General features: G+C 44.9%; 1 protein-coding gene and 1 long non-coding RNA gene across 5 annotated transcripts in view; one reads left to right on the plus strand and one right to left on the minus strand.

Moving 5' to 3' along the window:
* Positions 1-27083, plus strand: part of ANXA10 (annexin A10) — a 55949-nt gene that overhangs the window by 25962 nt on the left and 2904 nt on the right. For all 3 annotated transcript variants that reach the window (XM_032470902.1, XM_032470904.1, XM_032470903.1), the window contains 8 exons: positions 3524-3618; positions 13621-13734; positions 15110-15200; positions 16334-16413; positions 22507-22560; positions 22646-22739; positions 23395-23490; positions 25341-25399. In XM_032470902.1, the coding sequence (XP_032326793.1) occupies positions 3524-3618; positions 13621-13734; positions 15110-15200; positions 16334-16413; positions 22507-22560; positions 22646-22739; positions 23395-23490; positions 25341-25399 (683 nt within the window). The remainder of the gene's footprint in view (positions 1-3523; positions 3619-13620; positions 13735-15109; positions 15201-16333; positions 16414-22506; positions 22561-22645; positions 22740-23394; positions 23491-25340; positions 25400-27083) is intronic.
* On the minus strand, positions 11109-26688 carry LOC116660766. 2 transcript variants are annotated; one of them, XR_004316380.1, is made up of 3 exons: positions 26516-26688; positions 17065-17230; positions 11109-11202 (listed from the first exon to the last, which is right to left on the minus strand). It is a non-coding gene; the product is annotated as an uncharacterized LOC116660766 (long non-coding RNA). The 2 variants fall into 2 exon arrangements; XR_004316381.1 differs by lacking the exon at positions 11109-11202 and adding an exon at positions 15113-15192.

Raw genomic sequence — 27083 nt, forward strand, 5'->3', positions numbered from 1 at the left:
ATTCCACGTATAAGTGAGATCACACAACATCTGTATTTCTCTGCCTTATTTCACTTAGCATAATACCTTCCAGATTCAACCATGTTGTCACAAACAGCAAGCTTTCCTCCTTTTATGGCTGAATGACATTCCCTTGTGTGTCTAGCACATTTCCTTTATTCACTGCTTTGTGGATGGACACCTAAGTGGTCTCCCGGTCTCAGCTATTGTGAACGGTGCTGTAAGGAACATGAGGGTGGAGATGGTGCTTCAAGATAGCGACTTCATTTCTTTGGATGAACACTCAAAACTGGAACTGCTGAATCCTATGGGGGCTCTATTTTAAGTTTTTTGAGGAACCTCCATAATGTGTTCCATAGAGGGTGCACCAATTTACATTCCCACCAGCAGGGCACATGGGTTCCCTCTTCTGCACATCCTCACCAGCACTGGTTCTCTCTTATCTTCTGGGTAATGGCCATTCTGACACGTGTGAGGTGGCACCTCCCTGTGGTTCTGAGTTGCATTTCCCTCATGATTAGTGATGCTGAACATCTTATCACGTACTTCTTGGCTATTTGTATTTATGCTTGGGAAAAATGTCTATTCAGGCCCTTTGCCCATTTTTCAATCAGACTGTTTCATGCTATTGAGTTGTTTGAGTTCCTGATATCAACTCCGTATCAGATTTCTCCCGTCTGCAGCCTGCTTCTTCACTCCTGCTGTGCCAAAGCTCTTGAGTGGGACATCGCCCCACTTGTTGATTTCTGACTTGGCTACTGTGACTTACTTACAGAAATCAGAAAGCAGAAATATACTCACTCTGAAGCAAATAAAAATGAGAGGTTTTGACAAAACTCCTCTTAAGTTGTACAATTCACCAATGAGACGGGAAAGCATTGCCTCTCCGACGACCCCTCTGAGGGTACGGCCCCCTTTCCAGCTCCCACTGCTTACACTCAGGGGACAGCTGTGCTCATTTTGCCTCAGGTGACGTATATAATTTCCAGATCATCCCTGTGAGATTCTGGATAATGGAAACTGTTTTTAACCTACACGCCTAAATCAGGGCCAAACTGCATACAAGTCAAAACCAATCTTTCTGAAACTCGCAGTGCTATTTAGACTAGATTCCCTCACCTTGTTCCTGACCTTTCGCGCAAGTATGATTTTAGCCGTGGGGTGCGTGTAGATGTTCTTGATAAAAGTGGGGGGAAGTTCCCTTTTGTTTCCAGTTGCTGAGTTTTCCTTTATTTCCCCTAGAAGCCATAGTTCAGCATTTACTAACCCACATTTACGGTGACTTTGCAGACGCCCACTGTGAGTAATAAGAAACAGCTGCACATCATAAACACCTACAAAAGTGCCATGTTTCACTGCACCAGGCTTTCCTGTTAAATCATAAAATAAGAATTATCTAGAAACCTCATTGTCCTAATGCAACAGGACAAGAAAGAGAAAAAGATTCCATTATCCTAAAGAAGAAATAAAAATTATTGTATTTGCGGGGACATGATTATATACCTTAAAATCCAAGGTAGTCAAGTAAAAAATTATTAAAAGTCAAGAGAGTGCAATAATTTTTCTGGATACAAGATCAACATAAAATTCAGTATCATTTATTTTATGAAGCAATTATGTGTTAAGAAACAAAATAAAAATAACTAGAAATATCAATAAAAGTGCAAATATGAAGAATTTTAACAAAATAAAGTTTCTTGTCCTTTGCAAAAAGCTCTACAAATCTTGACTCTTTTAGAAAAGAAAAACACCTAAATAACTCAACAGATACGTCACGTTAGGGACAGAAAGACAATCTGTCTAAACTGATCCCTAAGTTTATGGTTATTTTAATTAAAATTTTTGAGCTCCACATGAAATTATTCTGAAATATCTCTAGAAGGATAAGTGAGCAAGAATTGCTATGAACTTTGAAAACTGAATTGTGATTCAGAAAGGCAGGTTGTGGATAATCTCAACAGAACAACAACAAACACCAGAAGACCCTATTAATTACGTAAGTGTGATGATGGCAGAAACGACAGTGGATATAACTAAAAACCTTCTATTTATTACTAAAAAGACGTTCATTTGGGGCAGCCCCTCCTGCAGGTAACAGACCCATCTAGAACCACTCAGGTCCTCTGGGTCCAGGGCTGACCTGGAGCCCAGGGCGCGGTGCCGTCTGTGCTCTCCACAGCGGCTGCCTTGCTTCTCACAAACTGTAAACCTCAGCCTTCGAAGCTGACTCTACGCCTCCCTCCCTCCCTCCGTTCTGCAGCTTCCAGACGGTTTCCCTCGGCTGCGTAAACACCTGCCTGCTGGTTCTCACAGGCACGGTCATCTGTGTAGTTCCAAGTCCCCTGCTCTCTCTCTCGCTGGGCATTTCAGCACCTGAGTCTTAGCTTTCCTGTGACCCTAACACACGTGTCCAGGATGCCTTCAGTTTCCAAAAAAGATAGTCTGCTTACCATCCTAGCCCTTCAACTCTGTCTCCTCATCTACACAAAACAGCTCCTTTTGTCAAAGAAAAACTGCGCCGCACAGAATTAAACAGGCAGGGAATGACTTAAAGACTTTGAGAGACTGAGCTCAACTCAGAAAAAGGAACAGTGTGAGCAGTGGGTGAGCAAGGGGGAAAGTTCTGGAGGACACTGGGGGTGTCGCCGGTCAAGGTGACGTGGACGTCCGTGCTTGCTAACAGGTACTTAGGGGAGGGAGGGTCTGGCCCTGCACAGAGCCCTGAGACAGGGGGTCTATCTTTATCGGTGATTATATTTCCAAGTAATTGACCCCAAGTCCTCAAGAAAGGCATTTCTGGGCTGTAAAACTGGCAGGTGGTTGAGAGAAGGTTTACATCTCAAAGGAGTAAAGAGAATTCACACTGCAAGGTTTCCAAAGTAAATGCTCCCTGAAAAAAAAAAAAAAAAGAAAAACAAAAAACAAACAAAACCCAAGAGCCTGTCACCAGGAAAGCCTGTCTGCATGGTGGCCGGGCCACAGGAAGCGCTGAGGACTTCCTGGTCAGTCGGCCACGACCACAGTTACAGCTAGGTTCACCTGGATCACTTGTGCACTCAGCGGGAGCCTCTGTTCTGAGAGGCACCCCCACCCTCAGGAGGGGCACACCCCCATCCTTTCACAGCCCCCCTCCCTACTCTTCCTCCTCCTGGAGGGTGACCCACAGCAGGGATTTTTGTCTGAAAGTCCGCTGAGTTGCATCCCTCTTGCTGTGAAGTGAGAAGGATGCTACGGCCACTGAGACACAAATCAGCTTGAAGCCCAGGGAAGCCTTAGTTGGTACATTCTTTCCCACCTGTGTTTCTATTGGATCTTTTTAAAGGGGAAGTCTGTAGACACAAGGAGAGGTGGGAGGAAGCTTAGTCCAGCAGGGGCTGCCCTGCAATTCACCTTTTAGTTGGAACCGCTCCCTGCTTTACAGCATCACCGGGACCGCCCCCGTGCTGGTTCTGATCCACAGAGGACGGGCTTTCCTGGCTACGGAGCAGCACCCCTACAACTTTCCTATTACGCTGTTTTCCAGACTGTGACAAGGACCTGCTGCTGGACATTCTGACGCAGCGCAGCGGCGCGCAGAGGCAGGTGATCGCCGAGGCCTACCAGGGCATGTGCGGCCGGGTAAGTGCCATGCCCCGCCCGCTTCCAGGCCAACTCCTGGGAGCAGGTGGCGCCACCCTCTCAGCCTCAGATCGCAAAGATGTCCATGGCACCATGTGTCAGAAACGGCTCCTGTGCCCCTAGCCTGTTAGGGAAGGTGGGAAAGTAGTGCACCCAAGTGTCTGCGTGTGACGCGTGGTCCACACTCAGAGATGCCACAGCCCTTTCTCAGAAGCCGTCCCGCTTCATAAAGTGACAGTTATGGCCCTGCACCCCCCAGCCGTCCAATTAGGCTAAAAAGGAGGATCTTTTCCTGCAGTTTCCCTCAGGTCCTCACCTCAACCACCGCGACCTCTCTACCAGCTTTCCTTCTCCCACACACAGTTCAAACAATCAGGGTGAAAACAGTTCCCGGCAATAAAACAATCCTGAGTGCTTTAAAGTCCTTTAAACAATCCTGAGTTTACACCCCAATTTCAAACCATCCAAGATTTCTCTCTTTTGACATGCGCTTAAACCACAGATTCAGAACAAAGACTCTCTGGGCCAAAATGACTGGAAACAGCAATCAATTTGTCAACCGAGCATTAGGACAAAACACTGTCAGAAAACATTCTCTACAGCATTGGTCTCACTGACACTTACACCATCTCTAAACCTCTGAGCAACCACAACACCCGAAATAAATGCAGCCCTCTGCTCCAGAGTGAACTGCTAACCACAGGCCCCACTGCTGGAGAGACAAGCTGACCTCAGCCAGAGAAGGAAGCTGAGGCGCTTTTTCCTCCACGTAACGTAACACTGCTATGTCTTCTCACATTCCTAGGGCACCAGCACTGGTTTTCTTTCGAAAGAGAACGTAAAACTATCAATGTAGCAACACTAGCTGTCTAATTCTGTTTTACTGTGCATACTGCTCTGAGAGGTCATTTTCAGTACTCTTTTTAACCCAAAGGATTACATACACCTGGGCTTTTTATAAATTAGGTTAACTCAGGTTAAAGCTTTACTTTATCAGTCTCCATAAAATTACCCTAAAACAGACGGAGACAATTTCAACACTAGGGAATCTGACGTCCAGGACACAATGGACCCTCCAGGGAAGCGGCCTTCATCACATGCTAGGGTCTGGGAGGTGGTCATTTCCCCCTTGAGGGTGACCCAGGCCTGGGAGAAGCCTGGGGAGGTCGGTGGTACCAAGTAGGGGTCCCTGTCCTCTGAAACATCCCTCCTCCCCAACTCAGTCCACGTGGCGCCCAGATTGACGCAGAAACTCCCATCCCAGGATGCAGCCCCAGTCCCTGCCTTTCGGGTACCCTGACCCCCGCACAGAAGCCAGATGAGTCCAAATCTGAAGGCCCATGTCCCCACTTGAATCCCCAAGTGTTAATCTGGATTCCCCTCACAGACACCCATCTGTGCACGAGTGAAACCCACATGCCCCGTGTGCCCCCAGTCCCCGGTCCATCTCCTCGGTGCACCTCCAGCACGCACCACTTCCCGCCCCATCCGCTGCCTCCCAGGGGAAGGGGTGCCTGGTAGTTCTGCCAACTCACCGCTGACACCCAGAGTCTGCCCGGTGCTCTGTGGTCTTCAGGGCCGGACCTGTGCACGCAGGCCACCCCAATGCACACCCCCTGCACCATGGCCCCCGATGCTCACCTGCTACTCCGCATCCTCTCCCGCTGCCCCCTCTTCTCCCGCTGCCTCCTCCTCTCCTGACTCCCTGTGGACCCATCACCCCCCCACCGCCGCCCTGGGCAGGTCCACTCAGGGGCACCCGCCCCGTAACCATGCTGACCTCCCTCCCTGCCAGGTGTGCAGGTTTGTCTTACCTCCTGCTCCTAGACCAGCACCTCCTGGAAGCAGGACCAGGTTACCCACTGCAATCTGTCCAGAGTCCAGCCCTGGTCTGACACGGAGAAGCACTGCATTTATAGAATTCTACTCTACCTTAAAAAAAAAAAAGGAAAAAAATCCCTTTATTATCCACTTCATAGTTAAAATGAATATTCACAAATAGCCCAAATTTCCCTTTTCCCTCACTCCTTGCCCAGGCCGCTCCCAGGTCATCCTGCCTGACTCCTGAGGGCTCCTTGACCGCCCCACTGCTCATGTTCAGTTATTCCTTCCACCTGGGCAAGGTGTAGCTTCTGCTGCCCTTCCCTGTGTGTGGGAGCCTGCAGATTCCCTGCAGGTTGGTCACTGAGATCTTTCTCTCTTATGAACACGAACAGTCAAGATGAGACGGCATTATTTTCTATACTGCTGAGTAAGGGACAATTCCCAGCACGCGCCACAAATACGTTATTTAATAGTTTACGTGAGTGAAAAGTTGCTGAATCCCACCAGCAGCCTCCCTGAACTGAAGCTGGAATTGTCCCTAGACTCAGGGGAAAGCCCTCGGACCACCTGGGGCCGACACACTGACCAGGGGAAGGAACAAGGTGGTGCAGACCTCCCAGCCCAGCAGGACGGGCTGCAGAGGGGCTGTCGTACCCCTGCGCGGGGGATCAGGCTGACTCCCGGTCAGTGCCGGTGAGGCACAGACTCACACTGAAGCAACCCGTCTCCTCAGCTCCCATCTGGGCAGGCACGACCAGCTCAGAGCCACCCCAGCAGCTGCCGCTCATCAAGCCCTGGGTGCTGGCTACGTGATGGAGCGTCGAGGCCCACGCGCCCCAAATCCCACAGCACGAGGCCATCTGACCCTGAATCACGTCTTCCCAGCATCCCCTCAGTGTGGGCCGCTGTACAGTGAGCAACCCCAGGCTGACCCGGGCAGTGGCCGCTCTGCTGACCCCGCGTGACCGGCCAGGCTTGGTTCCGGGTCAGCTCTGGGGGGCTGGATCCAACTGCCCTGTTCAAGGTGTCACCTGCCCGGGGCTCCTTCCAGGACCCACTCCCCTTGCTTCTCTCCCTGACGCCACTGCCGTCTCACAGCTCACATGATTCACTCACAGGTGATAACCATGACTCAATCCCACGCCTCCTCCAGAACTCAGACCCCACAGGGGAGGGGTCTGTTCACTCACAGTCCCAGCACTCACAACTGGGGTGGGCACAGGGCTGGGTGTGGCAGGCTGAACTGTCCCCCAGGATGTACATGTTACCACCCTAACACCCAGTGGGACTGTGTCTGGAGGTGGGCCTTGATGGAAGGGATTAAAGTTCAGTGAGATCACAAGAGGGGGCCCTGATCCAGTAGGACCAGGGTCCTGCTAAGAACAGGATGAGAGCTCAGGGTGGGGAGGGGGGTATTTACAGAGGAGATCACGTGAGGACACAGGTAGGGGGCGGCCTCTTTACCCGGAAGAGATACCTCACTAGGAATCACCTGCCAGTAACTGATCTCGGGCTCCTGGTTCCAGGCTATGAGAAACCACGTTTCTGTTGTTCAGATCCCAGTCAGTCTGGGTGCTCTGGTTGGCGGTGCTCTGTGGTTGGTGGTATTTCCTAATCCGTGGTGCTCTGAGGTCCGTGGTGTTCTGCAGTCGGTGGTGCTCTGTGGTTGGTGGTGCTCTGTGGTTGGCAGTGCTCTCTGGTCGATGGTGCTCTGTGGTCGGTGGTGCTCTGTGGTTGGTGGTATTTTCTGATCCGTGGTGCTCTGAGGTCTGTGGTGTTCTGCAGTCAGTGGTGCTCTGTGGTTGGCGGTGCTCTGTGGTCCATGGTGCTCTGTGGTTGGCAGTGCTCTGTGGTCAGTGGTGCTCTCTGGTCAGTGTTCTGTGCTCAGTGGTGCTCTGTGGTCGACGGTTCTCTGTGGTCCGTGGTGCTCTGTGGTCAGTGGTGCTTTCTGGTCAGTGGTGCTTTCTGGTCGGTGGTGCTCTCTGGTCGGTGGTGCTGTCTGGTTGGTGTTCTGTGGTCAGCAGTGCTCTGTGGTTGGCGGAGCTCTGTGACAGGGGCCCAGCAGACCGACTCGGCCGGTACTCTGTAAAGAGATGTGAACATTGAGAAGTTCAAGCTAACTCTTCATACATTTTGTTCTCATAACACTTTTTTTTCCTATTACCTATCAGCTTCATGGTTAAAATTCGTGACCTTGAAACACGAGCACATCTAGGAGAGGCAGGCTAGGAACCGCCTTACCTAGTGAGACATGGAACTGCCATGTCGCTAGCACCAGGAAAAGACTTTTTCTCTTCTCTTCAGTCCTCACTTGTTTTGAAGTGAGGGGGTGGATGGTGTGTTCATGTCAACAGCTGAAATTAACTATAGTTTATCACAGGTCGATTTTATAAGCATGGATTAAATAATGTAAAATGGTACAACCACCTACCTTACCTTTCAAATGTAAAATGACTTAAATATACTCCTTTGGGTGAAACTGGGAACTTAACCACCAGGAAAAATAATTTATAATTTCAAAAAGATTTTCTATTGAATCACGCAAAGTTTTATAACTTCAGAAAGCCCCTGTGTCTGTTACAGCTTCAACAATTATTTCTCCTTGAAATAACATACAATCTATACCGGGGACAGAGGTAAGGAGGAGAAAGGAAATCAGTTACTGCTGAAGCCAGGGCTCACCAGGCTTCAAACCCCTCTCTAAACCACTCCCATCTGCAATAACTAATGGTTCCCATTTCCCTTAAATCCTTATAATGCTTCTTAGGTTTTGACTAATCTTATGAAAGTCAATGAAATCTCCTTGTGGTACTTCTGAGCACGTCAGTCCTGAAGTACTAACACGCCTAGGAAGTGGCTGATTAGAGAATTACTTTATTCATTTGCTTGTAAAATTATCATGTCCCCAGCACCAGTAACAGATGAATGATAGTAACAATGTAATACATAGCATCTTTTCGTAATTGTTTTACATTTCATTTTCTTCTTCTTTGAAAATAACCCTTTATATTCTTTGTGTACTTTGCTTTCAGTACCTTGTCATTCACTTATTGATTTGTAGGGTTCTTTTTTAATATAATTTAGACATTAACCATTTCTTGCGTATAGAGTGAAAATGTTTTCTCCACATATATGGGTTCATTTCATACTACGCTGTACCATCAGCGTCAGGAGCCGTGAAGGATGTGAGACTTTGATACACTTACAAGACAGCTACTATGACAGTGGTTCTTGTGGAAAGCAGGAGACTCCGGGGCAAAGACAAGACAGTCTACCACTCAGTGACAGGGGCAGCCAGAGAGTCAGAGCTTTTGCACCTGTTTTCCAAGCCTCAACTCCACAGGTGGATGCAGAGATGACTGGATGACCTGCACGTGCAGTGGGTGGCTCTGCAGCAGAGAATCACAAGGTGGAAAACGTGACACAGACCATGGGCAGAGGGCAGTGCCCATGTGGAGGACCAGCCCTGCCTCTGACACTAGTCACTGGACAGACGTCCTGGGAAACATGCTGTTGGCGCCTCGCTCTGCATCACCTTCAGAAACGTGAGACCCACACAGAGTGTCTCCCAACATCACCCCTCATCCTGTGCCCCCTTCACTCCTGACAATCTTTCTTCTATGACTGCACCAATCCCTAAGCCCCTCCAAGTATTCCGACCCACAAAAGTTGAGGCCAAATCCATCAAATTGGCTCACACAGCACTGAATAGTTGAAGGACTCCAACAGTGACAGGGAAGTCAGCTTGCAGTACTCACTCCCCCAGGCCCCGCCCAGTGAGATGAGCAAATACCAAACCATCAGGGCTTGTCCTAGAAAGCTGGTGGATCTTCTCTCCTAAGACTAAAATGAGGAATTACATTGATTTTTCAAGTGTAAACTGCTTGCATTCCTGCAATAAATCCTCCTTGGTCATTATGTGCCATTCTTTTTAACAAATTTTAAGTATTGATGGATTTGATTTACAGATATTTGAAAAATATATATACATATATATATATGTATAGGCATATAGGCATCTGTGTTCACAAGGGACATCCACATGCAATTTTCTTTGCTTGTGAAGTTTTTTTTTCTTTTTTTTTTGGTGTCAGGACAATGCTAGCCACATAAAAAAAATGGAGGTCTTTCATCTGCTATCTTCTACAAGATTGTGTGTAACACTGACTTTACTTCTGCTTTAAATGTTTCATAGATTTTATCAAGTGATTCCATCTGGGTCTAGAGGTTAAAGAGGGTAGGTTAATTATGAATTCAATTTTTAAAATTAATATAAAGAAATTGAGGTTGAGTTTGAAATTCTGCTTGAGTTTACTTCTCGGTTGCTAATTTGCATCTGTCACGGAATCGAGCCATTCCAGCTGGAGTTTCAGACTCGGCAGCACACGTGCTCCCTTTGAGGTCTGCAGGAGCTGTGTGTGTCATGTTCGTGTCCAGTATTGCTATTTTGTGCTTTCTCTCTTTTTTCTCATCAGTCTGATTAGAATTTTGTTAACATTACTCATCTTCTCAGAAAATCAGGTTTTGATCAATTTTCTATTTCACTGATATCTGATCATACCACCCTCATTTCCTTCTTATACTGGGATTTAATTTACTCTTCTTATTCTAGTTTTTTGAGGTGGAAGATCATACCATTGATTTTTATGTTTCTCTTCTAATATACACATTTAAACTAAAATGTATCTTCAAGCAATGCTTGTAGCTGCATCTCACAACAAATTTTGAGACTTGTATTTTCACCCTCATTAAATTAAAAGTATTTTTTAAATCCCTCGTGATTTATTCTTTGAGATTTGAATCATATAGAAGTGCATTTTTAAATTTCCAAATATTTGGGATTCATCCGATGTATTTTTATTATTAGTTTGAAGTTAGTTTTGTTGTAGCAAAAGGATAAATTCACAGAGAGGTGCATGACATGCCTTAATGAAGAAAACGTCTCAGTCACGTGCTGTTCCAACTCCGCAAGGTCCTCACTGTTGGCAAGAATGTCAATGCGTGTCTAGCCAGAGAGAGAGATTTTGAGGAATTAATCACAGATTTTGGAGACTGACAAGCCCAAATCCACAAGTAGGCCACAGTTTGGAGACTCAGAGAGGTTCCAAGGGCCATCTGCTGGCAGAATTCTGGAGGGAAAGTTTTTGCCTAATAAAGTCTTCAGCTGTTTGGATGAGGCCCACCTATATTGGGGAGGGTAGTTTGCTTTACTCAGGGTTAATCATCCAAAAAAAATACCTTCACAGAAATATTTAGAAGAATGTTTGACCAAGTGTCTGGGTACTTGACCCAGCCATTGACACAGAAATTAACCATCATGAATAGCTTCTGAATGCCCATCACAAGACTGTATGTCCTTCCTTGTCCGACCACGTCCCAAGTACCTAATCCTCTATGTCCATTCTGGTCTCTTATCTGAATCCTTCTAACCCTCTTGAACTACTGCTTTAAGATATTATACTGCAAAAAATGGCATTCAAATCCTTAGAAAGCACTGGCTCATGTTTTCACTGAGGTTACGTCCGGGATCTATGAGATGGGAATCCTGAAAACATAGATCTTGTGTTGTTTTCCTCCAGCACTCACCACCAGGTCTGGGAAACAGCAGAATACCTGTTGAATCATTGCCACCTTGCGTCCAAAAAGAGGTACTGACTCACCTGTGCAGGAGAACGCAGCTCAAGGGTCTGTGTCTGCTTTATTGGTGCAATTGCCCCAAGCCCGGAAGAGCCTCTGTCTTGTCATAGCAGCTCCAGGACTCTGCGGTAAAGGAAACAGGAATGGTCAGTGGTGAATGAGGAGGGAAGCAACTGGAACACGAGCTCCAGGAAGAGAAGACCATGTGCTTCCTGTACACACTGGATGCATCTGCACGACTCTGGACATCTATTAACCACTCATTAAATGAACTGCCTTGACCTGGCAAAAATTCCAGATTCTCTGTGTCACCAGCTGCCACTTCATGGATGAATGCTTGCATCTGCTAAAAAAGAAAACCCACAGTCTAGGAAAGGAGCTGTCAGATGATACTAAATGAAATGAAAATTGGGACTATTTTGTTTTTACTGGCATCTTTCACTTGAATTACATTACAGAACCACTTCAGAAATAAAACATTGCATATTTTTAAGCAAAACTGAGTGTACTCCAGTCTCTTCAGCAAATGGTGTTGGGAAAACTGGACAGCAGCATGTAAAACAATGAAGCTAGAACACCCCCTTACACCATACACAAAAATAAACTCAAAATGGATCAAAGACTTCAACATAAGACAAGATGCAATAAACCTCCTAGAGGAAAATATTGGCAAAATATTATCTGACATACATCTCAAAAATGTTCTCCTAGAACAGTCTACTCAAGCAATAGAAATAAAAGCAAGAATAAACAAATGAGACCTAATGAAACTTACAAGCTTCTGCACAGCAAAGGAAACCATAAGTAAAACAAAAAGACAACCTATGGAATGGGAGAAATTTTTGCAAATGAAACCAACAAAGGCTTAATCTCCAGAATATATAAGCAGCTCATACAACTTAACAAGAAAAAATAAACAACCCAATCCAAAAATGGGCAGAAGACCTAAACAAGCAATTCTCCAAGGAAGACATACAAATGATCAATAGGCACACGAAAAAATGCTCAATATCACTAATTATCAGAGAAATGCAAATCAGAACTACAATGAGATATCACCTCACACCAGTCAGAATGGCCATCATTCAAAAATCCACAAATGACAAATGCTGGAGAGGTTGTCGAGAAAAGGGAACCCTCTTACACTGCTGGTGGGAATGCAGTTTGGTGCAGCCACTGTGGAAAACAGTATGGAGATTCCTCAAAAGACTAGGAATAGACTTACCGTATGACCCAGGAATCCCGCTCCTGGGCATATATCCAGAAGGAACCCTACTTCAGGATGACACCTGCACCCCAATATTCATAGCAGCATTATTTACAATAACCAAGACATGGAAACAGCCTAAATGTCCATCAACAGATGACTGGATAAACAAGAGGTGGTATATTTATACAATGGAATACTAATCAGCCATAAAAACCAACAACATAACGCCATTTGCAGCAACATGGATGCTCCTGGAGAATGTCATTCTAAGTGAAGTAAGCCAGAAAGAGAAAGAAAAATACCGTATGAGATCACTCATATGTGGAATCGAAAAAAAAAAAAAGCATAAATACAAAACAGAAATAGACTCACAGACATAGAATACAAACTTGTGGTTGCCAAGGGGGCGGGGGGTGGGAAGAGATAGACTGGGATTTCAAAATTGTAGAATAGATAAACAAGATTATACTGTATAACACAGGGAAATATATACAAGATCTTATGGTAGCTCACAGAGAAAAAAATGTGACAATGAATATATACATATATATATGTTCATGTAAAACTGAAAAATTGTGCTGAACACTGGAATTTGACACAACATTGTAAACTGATTATAAATCAATAAAAAATGTTAAAAAAAAAGTGTACTCTATACATTTGACGAGAAATGGTAAATTTTAAACATCTTTCAGATACCTCTGTAACCCTACAAAAACTAAATTTAGCATGTTTAGCCTGCTTTTACATGTGTATTTCAAGGACTAAAATCCAGCATGCTTCTTTTTCTTTTTAGGTGTTTAACTTTCAATATTTTCACTAAATGCATTAATGTGACTCTTTGAAGAAAGTTCTAAGATGACTTAATTCACTTATAGAAGCTTTTTGGCAGCAGTGTAGCCAGGAAGTCTTTGCTAAAAGCACTGCCACAATGATAAAATAAAATAAGATGCATACTTTCTTTGAGGACTAATGCTTCATTAATTCCACACAAGGAAACTAAGAATTCCCAACTCAAATGCTTTCAGGGTTTAACTTTTATTTATTTTCACAATGAGAGCAGAAGAGGGCCTGGGCTGGGATTGTGGGAATTAGTTCTATGTCTGTATGACTAGAGTCCATACAGATGACGTCTCATGCAGAGATGTGAGCAAATCTCACGTCCATCCTCTTGTGTGATCCACGTGTACATGTGTGAACAAAACCAGACTTGCTACTGTGCAAAATGACACAGAAAAGGAAATCTTACCAGAAAACTTTGTGCAATTAGCCCATTTCTCTTGCAAAATTGGTAAGTGATGTAATGAAAGTATTCGTTTTTCTCTCCACAGGATCTGCTTGGTGACCTGAAGGAGAAGCTTTCAGGTCACTTCAAGGACGTCATGGTCGGCCTCATGTACCCCCCACCGTCCTATGATGCCCACGAGCTCTGGCACGCCATGAAGGTAGAGGTCAGATGCAAAAATACACCTGCAACAGGTGCAGGCTGATGTCTCAGTAGAGCGGGACCTGCCCTGTGATGGTGCTACCTTTGATCACGGAGGGGAGGGGAGATCTGAGCAAAGAAGAAATGAAGAAAATGCTGGGGGTGGGGGTGGTTGTCAGGAAAGGGGCCTCCAGGGTCCAGGGTGGGAACTGCTGGTTCTCCTGCTGCACAAACTCAGACCCACTCTGGGCTCCCAGAAGGAAAGAGCAGGTAAGCTTCCTTATTTATTATTATTTATGCAGATCTGTCTCTCCAGGAGGGCTTCAAACACAAGGGGAGAAATGTTGTCAGTCATGTGAATCTCTTCACATCATTGCACACACACTGGGCTCATTAAGGACTGAGTTGGTAATACTGAGTCAGAGACAAAGTACAGGTGACATCTCTGTTTATCTCTGCCACCCTAAGATGGCACCCTTTACAAAAACTACTGCTCAAAGGTAACACAATTTTACTTCTGAAGGATTAGAATAATTCTTTCTTACCAGAAATTCATTTCCATGAAATAAATGGACTGCAGATTTGTTAGAGATTTGTTGGCGAGGGCTGAGGGACAAGAGGCTTTTTCCATCTTTCCAAATGCTGACATTAAACACCTGCAGAGCTATTGAAATCGTTCCACTGCGTTGTCTGCCAATGACCAGATTACCAGTCTGTGAACAACGTGTGACAAGAAAAGGGAAAGGCAAAAAATTTAGGGAACCTGGATTCTGGCCATCACAGTTGTGGATCAGAGTTGGCATTGTATACAAGTCAAATGAATGTCAACTAATCATTTTTTTAAGTTGCATACGTCAATCCCTACATCTTGCAAAATTATGTGACTAAAAACTAGAAGAAGAAAGTCATGTTACTGTTTAGATGAGACTTTAATTTTACCAGTGTCTCATCGAACGGTAAGGATTTCTGAAGCTTTCTGAAAAAGCTCTATTGTTTTTAAAATCACTATCGGAGAAGAGTATGTGCCTATGGCAGGAAGAACCATAGAAAGTTCCCGGTCCAAATATGTAGGCAAATGGTATGAAATTCCACAGCTGGGGAGAGGCGGGGAGAGGTCTCTGAACCATGCCTGGGAAATCAGGAGACCCAAAATCAAATTCCAGCTTTTCCAAGAACTGATATCCTGGCAGGAAAAAAATCCGTAAGTCAGTGTCATGAGCATTGTTTAAACATCTTTTCCCACATTATTCAGAAATATTTATAGGTAAATATTTGTGTTAATACCTTTTCCTCCACCTTCTCTCAGAACACCAGGGGTGCGGTACCCCTTCACTGCTGGGGGCACCGTCACCCCCAGCCCAGATGCCATGACACTCCTCTTGCTGTCTTCCTAGGGCGCAGGCACAGAGGAGAACTGCCTCATTGATATACTGGCTTCAAGAACAAACGGAGAAATCTTCCAGATGCGAGAAGCCTACTATATGCGTAAGGAAATACACGTGTTCATATGTTTTATCCACAGATAAACTTTGTATTTTTCAAATAACACACAAAATATCCCAGTTTATGTATTTTAAAGAACTTTCTAAGACATGTGTGTGTGAAATATCACTCACTCCAGACCAGCTAGGTCACTAAGTAAAGCGGATGATTAGGGGACTCAAGTGAAACCACTGCCTAGACAGGCAAGTTAAGGGAACTTTCCAGGAAAGGTTTCTAGGCGGTGAGTGTTTCACTAGGACAGCAAGTGCCCAGCACAACGGCTGAGGGACAGCTTATCTCTTACCCCAGAGGGACCAGGTCTACAGACAGAATGAAGCCAAGTGTGGTGCTGGCTCAGCAAATTCCACAAAGATGGGCAGCAACTTCCCTTCAGGTAAACCTTACAGTGACTGTGCCCTGCCTCAAAATCAGACGTTTAACAGCTGGGAAGTAGAAAGGTTAACTATTTCCATTTTCAAAAAAGGTTTAATCCCTTAAGTTCCACTGCATCGTACGTGACCACTGAATATCAAGAAAACATTCCAGACAATCAGCTCGACTGAACTCAAACAAAAACAAGACTTTCCCAAGGAGAGTAAAGGACCCTTCACGGAATCTGTTAAGATGACACTAAGACTTGGGAAAGTGCAGGGCTGAGCAGCAGTCCAAGGAAAAGAATGCGTAATTCTGAATTTTAACAATTACAGAATGTCAAATGATTCTCAAGGTTTTTCCATTTTGGAATAAAGATAGAATTTTTTTAAAGAAAAGAGACCAGGGCCTGTGTTACCCTTTAGGTGTCAGATTTCTTGGGTGGACTGTTTTTTGTTTTCATTTCCTTGTCTCTCATTACAGTTTTTGGGTTTTTGTGTGTGTGGTGGGGGTAATTAGGTTTATTTATGTATTTACTGGGGATTGAACCCAGGACCTCACTCATGTTAAGCATGTGCTCCACCACTTGAGCTATACCGTCCCCTCAGGAACCACTGACAGTAAAAGACAAGGAAATGTCAGCAGATTGGCTGTATCTCCTCACTGTGCTCGCACAATGGGGACGCAGCACTGACTTTTTCCGGCGCGCTGGGATGTGGGTCTGCAATAAATCATCCCTTCAACATGGCCGTTTTCTTCCCCAGAATACAGCAGTGACCTTCAAGAGGACATTTACTCAGAGACCTCAGGACACTTCAGAGACACGCTCGTGAACTTGGTCCAGGTAGGGAATTCCAGAATTTACACCAATTTTGCACCATTTAAAAATAGCTATACTTCTTTTTCACAACACAGGGCAGAAAACTCCACTTTACTCCAGTTCAACAGTAAATTCCATACACTAACAATTACTGAACGCCAGCTACATTCAAGGCACTATGACAGAAACGAGGGCTGAATACAGACAAGCAAATATAAGACACCATCTCTGCTCTCAAAACAATCTGCTATCAGTAAAATGATTCCAATTCGAGACAAGCACATAAATCACTATACAGCAAGAGGGAGTTAAGACTTAAAACATTACAGCTGCAGTTGGCAGAGTGAGAAAAGCATCTCTAAGGCCCCAGGACCCCAAATCCCAAACCCCAGGACCCTGGGATTCCGGGACCCCAGGACCCCGGACCCCAGACCCCAGGACCCCGGATCCCAGGACCCCAGACCCCAGGACCCTAGACCCCCGGACCGCAGCTAAGCAGTCAGAGTTACAGATGAAAGTATAAGACACGGGAAGCCAGGAGCCTCCCTTATGGCTTTACATTAAGAGAATCTAATTTATTAAAGATAAAACTAGCTTTCCCTTCTTATGATATCTTTATTGCTACCATTCCGTTCTTCTCCTTGAATTTGCATTGATCAGGTCAACTTGACGCACCTTCAGTATCTTCGGAAGTGATGGAGGAAATAGGGAGAGCACTTGGCAGGAGGAGGGGCCTGAGTTTTGGTGAGGAAAGCTGCAACAGCCCTCTGTCGTCACTCTGACGGTCTGACTGGCCGTCTTCCCGCAGGGAGAGCAGTGGATGGAATTCTTGATGCACCAGCTAAAGTTATAGAACAAAAGAAAACAAGGGAACATTCAGGTCAGGAAAAAATACAGAAAACTTCAGAGGAAAGCCAACAGCCCCATTACAAATCCATGTGCTGCATCTTAATATCAAACAAGTATTTATTTCCTTCGTATCTAAACAGTAACTTATTTCAATTGATTGAAGAAAATGTAAGTTTTCTAATAGGACAAAAAGCATATTTTGCGAGGACTAGTTTGCATTTCACTGGGACGACATCACAGTCCAGCCTCCCCTTCTACCGAATTCGGCTTCGTTTCTCCCCCCACCTAGGTGCAATATGCCTGCTGTTCTCCATCTCAGAGTCAGCCTCCCCAGGGAGCCCAGGGCTGCCCCTCCCTGCGCAGCTCAGGCAGGCTGCATGGCTCCCAACATCCCAGGTCTGCTGGAGGAGAGGCTATGGTGAAATCAGCCTGGTACAGTCACCTCCAGCCCCACTGGGTTCCACTCCCTTCTCCTTCCATTTGGTAAAAAGCCAATGATCAGCACTCAAAGAGCCTCTCAGAATCCCTGCACCTCTTTAACGCTGAGCTACAAACCACCTAAAACTAACTGACACCTAGAATCAGGATCACAGTGCATTTTTACACAGCAGACATTCTTATATTTTAGGGAAAAGCATAGCTCTGAAAATTAAACATGGGAAAAAATAAATCACAAGGAGAAAAAAATCCATGAACAATATCTTCCCCTGATGTAATAGAGCAATCAGTCTTACAACTGCAGTTCCTTTTTCCTGAAGTTAGACCATAATGCTTTACTTTTGATAGATTGTATATGGGAGGGTGTGTATTTGTATAGATAATGTCATCTGTATAGACATACATTATTTTAAAATAATACACAACAACTTGTTTTATCACTGGATTTTACCTAATTTTGATCATGACTTTACAGGATAAAGTGTTACTTCTTAAGTTCAATTTCTGGAGTTGTGTGTTAAGTATGTGCATGTTTGTGCATGTGTGTGTTTAACCTGAAATAGCTTTTCAGTGCCGTGAAGCTGCCCTTTCAACACAGAACACCAGAAATGAGGGTGGACAGAGATCTAGACTTTATAAGGAGCCGAGGAAATTAACAAAGTTTACTTAAAGATCATGTATTTATAAGATTTCACAGCATATTTCCCTTAAAATATAAAACACACTTTCTGAGTATAAAATAGTACATATTTCATAGAAATTATTTAACCCGTAAAAGAAAATGGAAGTAAACTTATAAGAACATATCTTAGTATAATCTCCTTTGATAATAATCTTTTTTGAAGATCAGAAGTTCCATATAATGCTTGGTACAATGTATAATTTCTCATAGATATTAAATATTTTGAAGATTTCCCACTGACTTCTGACTTCTGCATTAATGGCTCTTCATTTTAGAACTGCTGGTTTAGGATCTGGATCAGTGAATTTAGAAGACTGGAAAAAGATGTAAAGTGAATTAGGGAACTGAAGAGGTCCATCACTTCTCCAGACTACTACCTGTGGTGTGCACCATTTCAGAGAATCTGTCCAGAAATCTCAAAAAAAGGAAGTGGAATTCCTTACTACAGGGTTGTGAAACTTTAGAGTTGATGGTTCCAATCAGATAACTGAGGGCACTGTGCTGCCGGGCACCCAAGTCTACCCTCTCTTTGAGATCCTTCTTCTCTCTGCCCTAGTCCCTCCCTATAGATGACGGCTCGGTGATAGGTAACAGATGATACATGACAGATAGAAAGAAGACACACAGATAGACAGACAGACAGACAGACAGAAGGTAGGTAGGTAGGTAGATAGATACATAGATAGATGTAGACAGATACTCTGTAAAACAAACAGGTATATGTCCTTAAATCTTTTCCTCTTGGCTCTGTCATATGTCACTTGTATGTCCTTGGGGTTATCATTCAGCTTTCTCGAGATTCCAGAGATTTACTCTGTAAATTCAGGGATGTGGACCATTTCTCTGTCAGTTCCCCCCCAGTACATAGTTATACTCACATCCTCCTCCTCCCCCCTCTGCATCTTCTTTCAGAATCAAAGGAAAGACTGTCCCCAGCTTTCTTCTTTTTGTCATCATGAACGTTCAGACACACCTCTTTTTGTGAATTCACAGAGGCTGAGAGGATTGGAAGCTTTAGGGTATTTATGAAATGTGAAGTGTTTAAATTAGTCATATTTTCCAGGAAAGAGGAGGTTTTACTTAATCTATAAAGTGTTTTCCAACAGAGCTATTTCTAATGAGAAAATGAGTGAACTGGAATGCATTCTTGAAAACTAAGGCCCGCAGTCAAACCACACTTCCTGTGGGCTTTTATTCAACCAGATTCACAGGAGATCACATTGTCTGTCCATTAAGGAGAAGTCTGTCACTTAGAGATTAATTAATCCTGTGTGTGCAGACCACACTGGGGATGACAAGTGTTCTCATAGAAACGACAGAGACTGTCCCCGCCTGGCTGTCAGGAGTCTCCCTCTGACCGTCCTAGATTTAGGCAGTGAGGCCTCCGAGTGTCACAGCCTTCTGTCTGTCCACCCGCAGGGGTCATCCGTAGTCACTTTATCTGCTCCACATGGTTTCAGATGCATCTTAATTCCATTAATTATTCCATTCATATTTTCATTTTGCCCCAGACACAAACTCTCATCTGTGCCATTTCTCCAGAATTCACATCAGTTACACAGACCATGCCGCTGTCTTAGGGTTTTCACATGACGAGATCAGCCTGACCCTGCCTTGGTGGAGAAAACAAAATCACAAGTTAACCGATTCACATTTTTTTTACAATTTACTGGTCTGCTCCAAGTGCTTTTGGCAATTAACAGCACAAAAAAGTAGAGATGGGCAGTATTTCACGTTAAACATCCAAAAAGCCTATCTTTCCCCAAAATTTCCGATACACAGAACTGCAGAAAATTCTTAAATATCTCACAAACTCTGCAGGGGTACATGTTGACTGAGCTATATAGCTTGACTGGAAATCACTAAAAATTCAATGATCCAGAAAATCTTCCTGTTTCTACTAACTCATCTTTAAAGTTACGACCTAAAACTTACATCTAAACTTACCATCTGAAAATTCCTTCTTTAACTTTCCTTCATTTAGTTTTGATTCAGTGGGCGTTTATCCAAAGGTGACAACATGCCAAGGGCAGTTCTGGATGACTGGGAGTCATCAGAAGAGACAACGGCCCCAGTCTTAAGAAGCCTGCATTCTAGCGGGGGGACATGAACAACTGAGGAGGAATCTAATAAAGGTGCATGGCAGAGAATGCTACAAGGTGACGGAGGGTACGGCAGGGCAGGCGCGGGGTCAGGAGGTCTTGGTCTGGGCCTCATGGGTCAGTTACAACGGCATACAGGCTGCTCAGGACAAATCCCACTGAGAAGAGACTTAAGCAGGGATGTGATTAAGCAGTGAGTCAGCAAATGAGCAGGTGTGGCAGGGCCTTCCAGCCAAGGGATGAGCTAGAGAAAAAGTGCAAGGCGAGGGGCCAGCGGCTGGGCCTGTGGGGGCCCATGCTCAGTACAGGTAGACGAGGGTGGGAGAGTAGCTGGTGGTGCAATTAGGTGGAATCTGCAGCCATCATGAGGACCTGGCTATCACGCTGTGTGAGCTGGGGAGCGAGGTCATCACTGGGCTTTGCGGAAAGGTGTGACGTGAGCTGATGCTTTAAAATATTCGCAGGAGATGCCGCAACGAGGAAAAACTAGAGAGGGGGGTGGCTGCAGCAGGCCGTGTGGGGGCTGAATCAGCAGGAAAGCCGCTAGAATGTCCACTGGCCCCAAAGGCCAGCCCTGGTGGTGACAGGAAGCGTCTCCAGGTCGTGGGCAGCAGGGGTAAAAAAACCCCTTAATAGTTAATCCAATACAGAAAATCGAACCAATACAATCACTGGAACAGTCAGCGTGAGAACATGTCCGATCTCATTTATGTGCCTGCTGAGCTGAATTGTCAACAGTGAGACTTCTGGCTCTCCCCTCTCCTCCTCTCTAGGGGGATCCTTGGGGGACAGGGTGTGTGTGTGTGTGTGTGTGTGTCTCTGTGTGTGTGTGTGTGTCTCTGTGTGTGTGTGTCTGTGTGTGTGTGTCTCTGTGTGTGTGTGTGTCAGTGTCCTCAGAGCATCAAGATACTTTCTACACCCTTGCTCATCCTGGCCATGGAATGACAACCGTGTTGGCTGCCAAATGTGCAGCTGGTTAATTCGTAGTCCTTTATCTGCCTCCTTTTGGTCAGAACCAAGTAACCTCGTGGTCTGGCCTCACCTGTGGACTCACTGGAGCTGAAGAAGCACCCTAACATCCTAGCTGTGTCTCCCACACAATTCTAGCTAACGTGGTCCATCACATAGCCCTCAGCTGCTGGACCGAGTCTGCCCACTGTGGTCAGGAACAACTCCGTCTGTCAAGCTCCCCACCAGCTGCTCAGCCAGCAGCCTCGTTACCCCAACAGTCTGGGCCGTGCGTGCTGCTTCTGGCTGAGATGACTCAGGAGGGCAGCTATTCAGCGCTCCCTCGGCCGGTCTTGCTGTGTCACAGCTCATTTCCAGAGTCTAAAAAGACAACAGGAGGAGGGCCCACTGTGCTCTCAGGGTTCTTTCAACAAATTTGTTTTTAAAAAGCATTTCCTCCAGCTCTTGACCCAAAAGGAAGGCTAAATGAACTGTCTGATCATGTCTCTCTCACCTCTTTCTCCCAGCTTTGTCCTCATGCCTCAGGGGCCTGAGGGTCCTGCATGAGCGAGCCCTCCTTCTCTCCTCTTTGAAATGACATCTCTTAAGTCAACTTGGCCATGTTGGTCCTTCATATGATAAAGAAGCAGGAATGAAATAAATGTAAAAAACACTCTCACCCCCTAAAATCTGGATTTTATGATTATTTCACTGTTGCATGTATCTGATGTTACAAGTCAGAGGGGGAATATTAACCCACACTTTCTCCCTACACTCTCTCTCTAACCACGTTAAACCCCGTCTCTCCCACCTGGCCAGGCAGTGGACAGTACAGCATAGGGAGCTGGAAAAGTGAAAAACCTGTCACTGCCTTTAAAAGATGACCTGGGCTGCAAAGAAAAAATAAAACCCAAAGTACCCTCACTTTTTAAAGACCTATATTTCATGAAGTATTCAAGAAACACAGGCTAACCTGACTGCTGATGGAACCTTCTTAGGAACTTTCAGGGTGTTTGCTTCAAAGGATTCTGCCCCGACAGTCCCACGTGGTTGTCAACTAGAGACTCTCATAGAGGGAACCCTGTGCTTGTTTCACAGGGAACCAGGGAGGAAGGATATGCCGACCCCGCCGTGGCTGCCCAGGACGCCGTGGTAAACAGAACCCGCTCTGCGAGTGACTGCCAGACCTCGTCCAGAGGGGCGGCGGGACGCCACCTCACGCTGTGCGCCCTTCCAGGTGCTGTGGGAAGCCTGTCAGCAGAGGACCGGGGAGCACAAGACGCTGCTGCAAGTGATTCTGTGCACCAAGAGCTACCAACAGCTGTGGCTGGGTAACTGCCTCGGTCCCTTTCAACTGCCCCCTGAGTATAGCATAACAAGCGAGTAGGTAATGGGGAAAAAAGGAGGTTCTATGTATAAACAGAGGAAAGCCAGTCATCTCAGAGGTGCTTGCTTTGAGTTGTGTTTATACACACATGCCTCATCTAATAGCACTGCTAAGGAATGAAGTTTCCCTGTAATTGTATTTTTCCAATAATTGATTTATACGACCTTTAAACACTAAACCGTCTAAAGCCATCTCTGTTTTTGATGGAGAGCGACTCCCCTGTGTCAGCTATTTCCCCACTGGCTGTGCTGTACGTTGTCTTAGGAAGAACACGGCAAACACAGTGCAACCAGCCCTAAAAGCCAAGTCATGATCGCTGAGGTTGCGATTTACACGAAGTTGCCTTATTGGTCTTATAAGTGCTTTGTCTGACTTTCCCCAAACTGCTGTACCTTTCTGCTTCCCTTATTTTTAAAAATACTTTGTTTTCCTCTACTCTATATCACACACAAAAGTCTGTAGAAATTTTTAAAAGATGACCTACTCCAACCAACCCCCCCATACCTTATCTGCCTTACCGTGTATGAACAATCTAATCAATGTTTGTATTTTAAATTCATATTACTTATAAAATCTCCTTTGATATCAATTTGTTGAAGTTTTCCAGGAATTTCAAAATATTTCTGGGCAAGACATAGTAGATGCTATAAATGAATGTTATGACGGCTACTTTCAAGAGCTGCTGGTGGCAATTGGTAAGTAGTAATTTATTTGGCAGAACACACATTGATTAGCGCTGACTGAATTAGAGATGCAAGCATAAGCTCTTGAGTCACTCAAAACTCCCCTGAATTTAATTATTTAGAAGGGATGTTAACTCTGTAGAGGAACAAATACATCAACTACACTCAACTGGGAGGCTGATAAATTTCCTGAACTAATGCCCTTTAACAGCTGGTCCAACTTTCATACTAGGAAACCTAGAATTCTCAGGTCGTTGGGATCTCACACCTTTAAATTCATTTATATCTACCAGCTTCCATTCCCCTGTCAAAGAGCAGATACATGCTAACAATACGGCTTCCTTTTCTCCAAGACAAAAAGTTTTTGGTCACCGTCTTCAATAAACTTGCCTGCAGGGGTGAGTCCTACCGTAAAAAACTTACTGCGTTGTTACTTAGCAGTGATTTCAGCAGGCTATTGTGAGAAAGGCAAACCTCCCATCCTTCCTAAGTGGGAAGATGGACCCTCCAAAGCAGGGAAGGCAGGGGCTGCGGTCCACAAATCCAGTGCCAAGCTCCGCCTCATGCTGGGGCTGACCGCACGCCTTGCGGGGGCTGTAGACTCAGGCTCTTTGTGCTGTCTCCCCAGAGTAGCCTTCACTTCGCCCGGATTAAGAACACTCATGTATTTTTTGCGTACATGAATATTGCGGCTTTCCATCCTTTAAACAGCATGGACAGATGTGGGCAGGCGGCAAGATGAGAGTACCTGTCCTTTAGCTCCTGAAGGAGTTCTAACCCAGGGTTCCATAAAGAGGGTTTGGTGGTCTCTGTGAACTCCCTAAAATAATGTACAAAACTAGTTGGCAGCCGAGATACGAGGAGAACCCACACCGTCTGACTCTCGAGACAGCCCCTTCTGTGCAGACCAGGGCCACGGACAGGGCAGTGGGCAAGAGAGAGGAGAGCTGGACGTCAGAAATACCAGAGCACTTCCATCCGCTTGCTCACTTGTTCATTCAGGAAACGTTTCCCACGGACCTGCTGTTTGGGTCACTGAAATGGAACAGGGGAAACAACAACAAACACGGGGGCCAGTCCATGTCCTCAGGGGGCCTCGAGGTGCCTTTGGGGCTCACGCCACCTACAGATCCCACCACACAGACATGGTCCCACCTCCTCCGGCATCCTCTGCACTGCAGGGACATCACTGTCGTGATGATTGTGTTCTGCCTGGAAGTTCCAGCCTCGCAAACATTACTTACTAACTCACGTACTTACTCGATAAACACTGGATGTCCCCAGTCACCAACTAACCCCATCAACCCTCGACCGGGCTCGAGCCGTCCTAACGCCGTGGTGGTTGGATTAGATGACTTCTGACATGGGCCAGACCGCTTATGGTCCATGCAGTTTCTCCTTGGGAGACCTCAGGTCTACTCACAAGTCCACAAGGGACTAAAAACACTGTCTGGGAAGACACACATTTGCCCGGGACTAAGACACATTGAAGTCCAAGATAATCTATGATAGTGGTGGTAACCTGGTCCCTTTGAAGCTCCTTTTAGTTTTCAGAGGAAGAGGACACCTTCACTGGGCTGCAGAAAGGAGCTGAGAGTTCCGAGAGGCAGAGCTGGACTGTGAAAACCTGACCGAATCCTTACAATGTGGTTGCTTTGTATTTTGATACGAGTTATGCTCTTACCACTGTTCTAAGTGTGGACATTTTGATTCAACGTACAGTAAGGGCTCCCACGAACAACTCACAGAATACCACTCCTCCAGGATTGTAACCGGAAAAAAAAAGTGTCCTGTTTCTCAGATTTTGAAGAAAACAGGTACTGGCACTCTCCAACTTTCTTCTTCTCTCTGATTTTTCTTAGTTCTCTGTGTCCGAGACAAACCAGCCTATTTTGCATACAGACTATACAGTGCAATCCACGTAAGTACGACCCACGTATTTTAAACAGTTCTCCAGAAGTCGTGTCTACTTTCTCAAAGTACTAGTTTTACTTTAGTCATTTAAATGGGGACTCCCATGTTTGAACTTGGATGCAAATATATTAATTCTAAAGAAAATACACTCAAGTGAAAAAATGACACCCATCAAATAAAAATAATGGTCTGCTTTCTGTACCCAACAGAGGTACCACAGAAGTGTGCTTCCTCAGGGCCTGTCTCCCCCACCTGCTTCAGCGTTTCTTAGCATCTGAAGGCACTCAAAACCAAACACTTCTATAGCTCTCCAAAGACCCCACCTCATACTCAGGCAATTTCGAAACACATGGTCTCCAGCAGAAACTGTCAAAATGTTACAGATTCTCAGTAAGAAGTAGCTACCTTCCTCAAGTTGAAAAACACAAAATATGAGCAGTTATTTTTAAAGTGTTATTTTAAAAAAATACTTAAAAAGCGACAGCTAGACAGCAGTAAACTCTAAGCTATTCTTGTAATTAAGTGAGACCGTTTCTAGTTTTGGGTGATAGTCAATCACACATCCTTTGGTGCCTGAGACCAGCATGCATCTCCCATAATGTGCAGCCAACATACTTAGAGAAAGAGAAGGTCTGATGAAAATCATCAAACATGTCACAGCCCTGAAAACTCAGTGAGAATCATTAAAAACAATTCAGGAGGACCGTCATTATATTAGAGTGCTTTATGCTCGAAGTAATTTTTAAAACCAACTTCTCAGAGAGCCACCAGGCTTGGATAACAAGCTAATTGTCAAGAATATTTTATATATATATATATATTTTTTTTAAATTGATGTACAAGTAGTTTTTAAAATTTATGTACAAGTATTTTTAATTTATGGGCAAGAACCTGTCCTCAGAACAGAGGAAGAAGATCAGTGCTCACAGTCCTCTGCTTCTTCTTATTCTGTTTCCAAGGGAAAAGCTGATTTGATTAAATGCATTATTTAAAAGTGTACTGGGCAAGGTGGTTGGAGGACTTCAACCGTTTCCTTGTCCAGCAACAGAGTAAAGCTTCACTCGTGAAGGACCTTTGGAAAATAATCACATAACCAATTATGCCCACAGTTAGGGCCACTTACCCTGGTAATAGATAAAAACTGTCCTCCTGCTGCGCATCAATGCAGAAAGGCAGGTCTGTGTTCTCCCAAGTGGTCTGAAGGTACAGAGGCCTGTGTGCCCCAGGAATCAAAGTGTCCACGTACCAGGACCAAGTATCAGTCGAGAGCTCTTTGCCAGCCCTGACCAAATACAATCTCTGTTTTCCTCTAGTGCACTCTTAGCAAATGATACACAACTTAAATACGGACACTTGGTGAGATCATTCATTTTAGTCACTTCCAATTATGGAAAGTTTGTTAGGTCTACACCCAAACATTCAGACATCAAAACTTAGCTTATGACAAATGAACCCATTTACAAAACAGAAACAGACTCAGAGACATAGAGAACAAACTTATGGTTATTGGGGGAAAGGGGTGGGAAGGGGTAAATTAGGAGTTTGGGATCAGCAGACACTAACTACTATATATAAAACAGACAAACAACAAGGTCCTACTATTTAGCACAAGGAGCTATATTCAATACCTTGTAACAACCTACAATGAAAAATAATATGAAAAGGAATATATGTATGTATATGTATGACTG

Source organism: Camelus ferus, chromosome 31 (genome assembly GCF_009834535.1).
Source record: "Camelus ferus isolate YT-003-E chromosome 31, BCGSAC_Cfer_1.0, whole genome shotgun sequence".
Classification (NCBI taxonomy): domain Eukaryota; kingdom Metazoa; phylum Chordata; class Mammalia; order Artiodactyla; family Camelidae; genus Camelus; species Camelus ferus.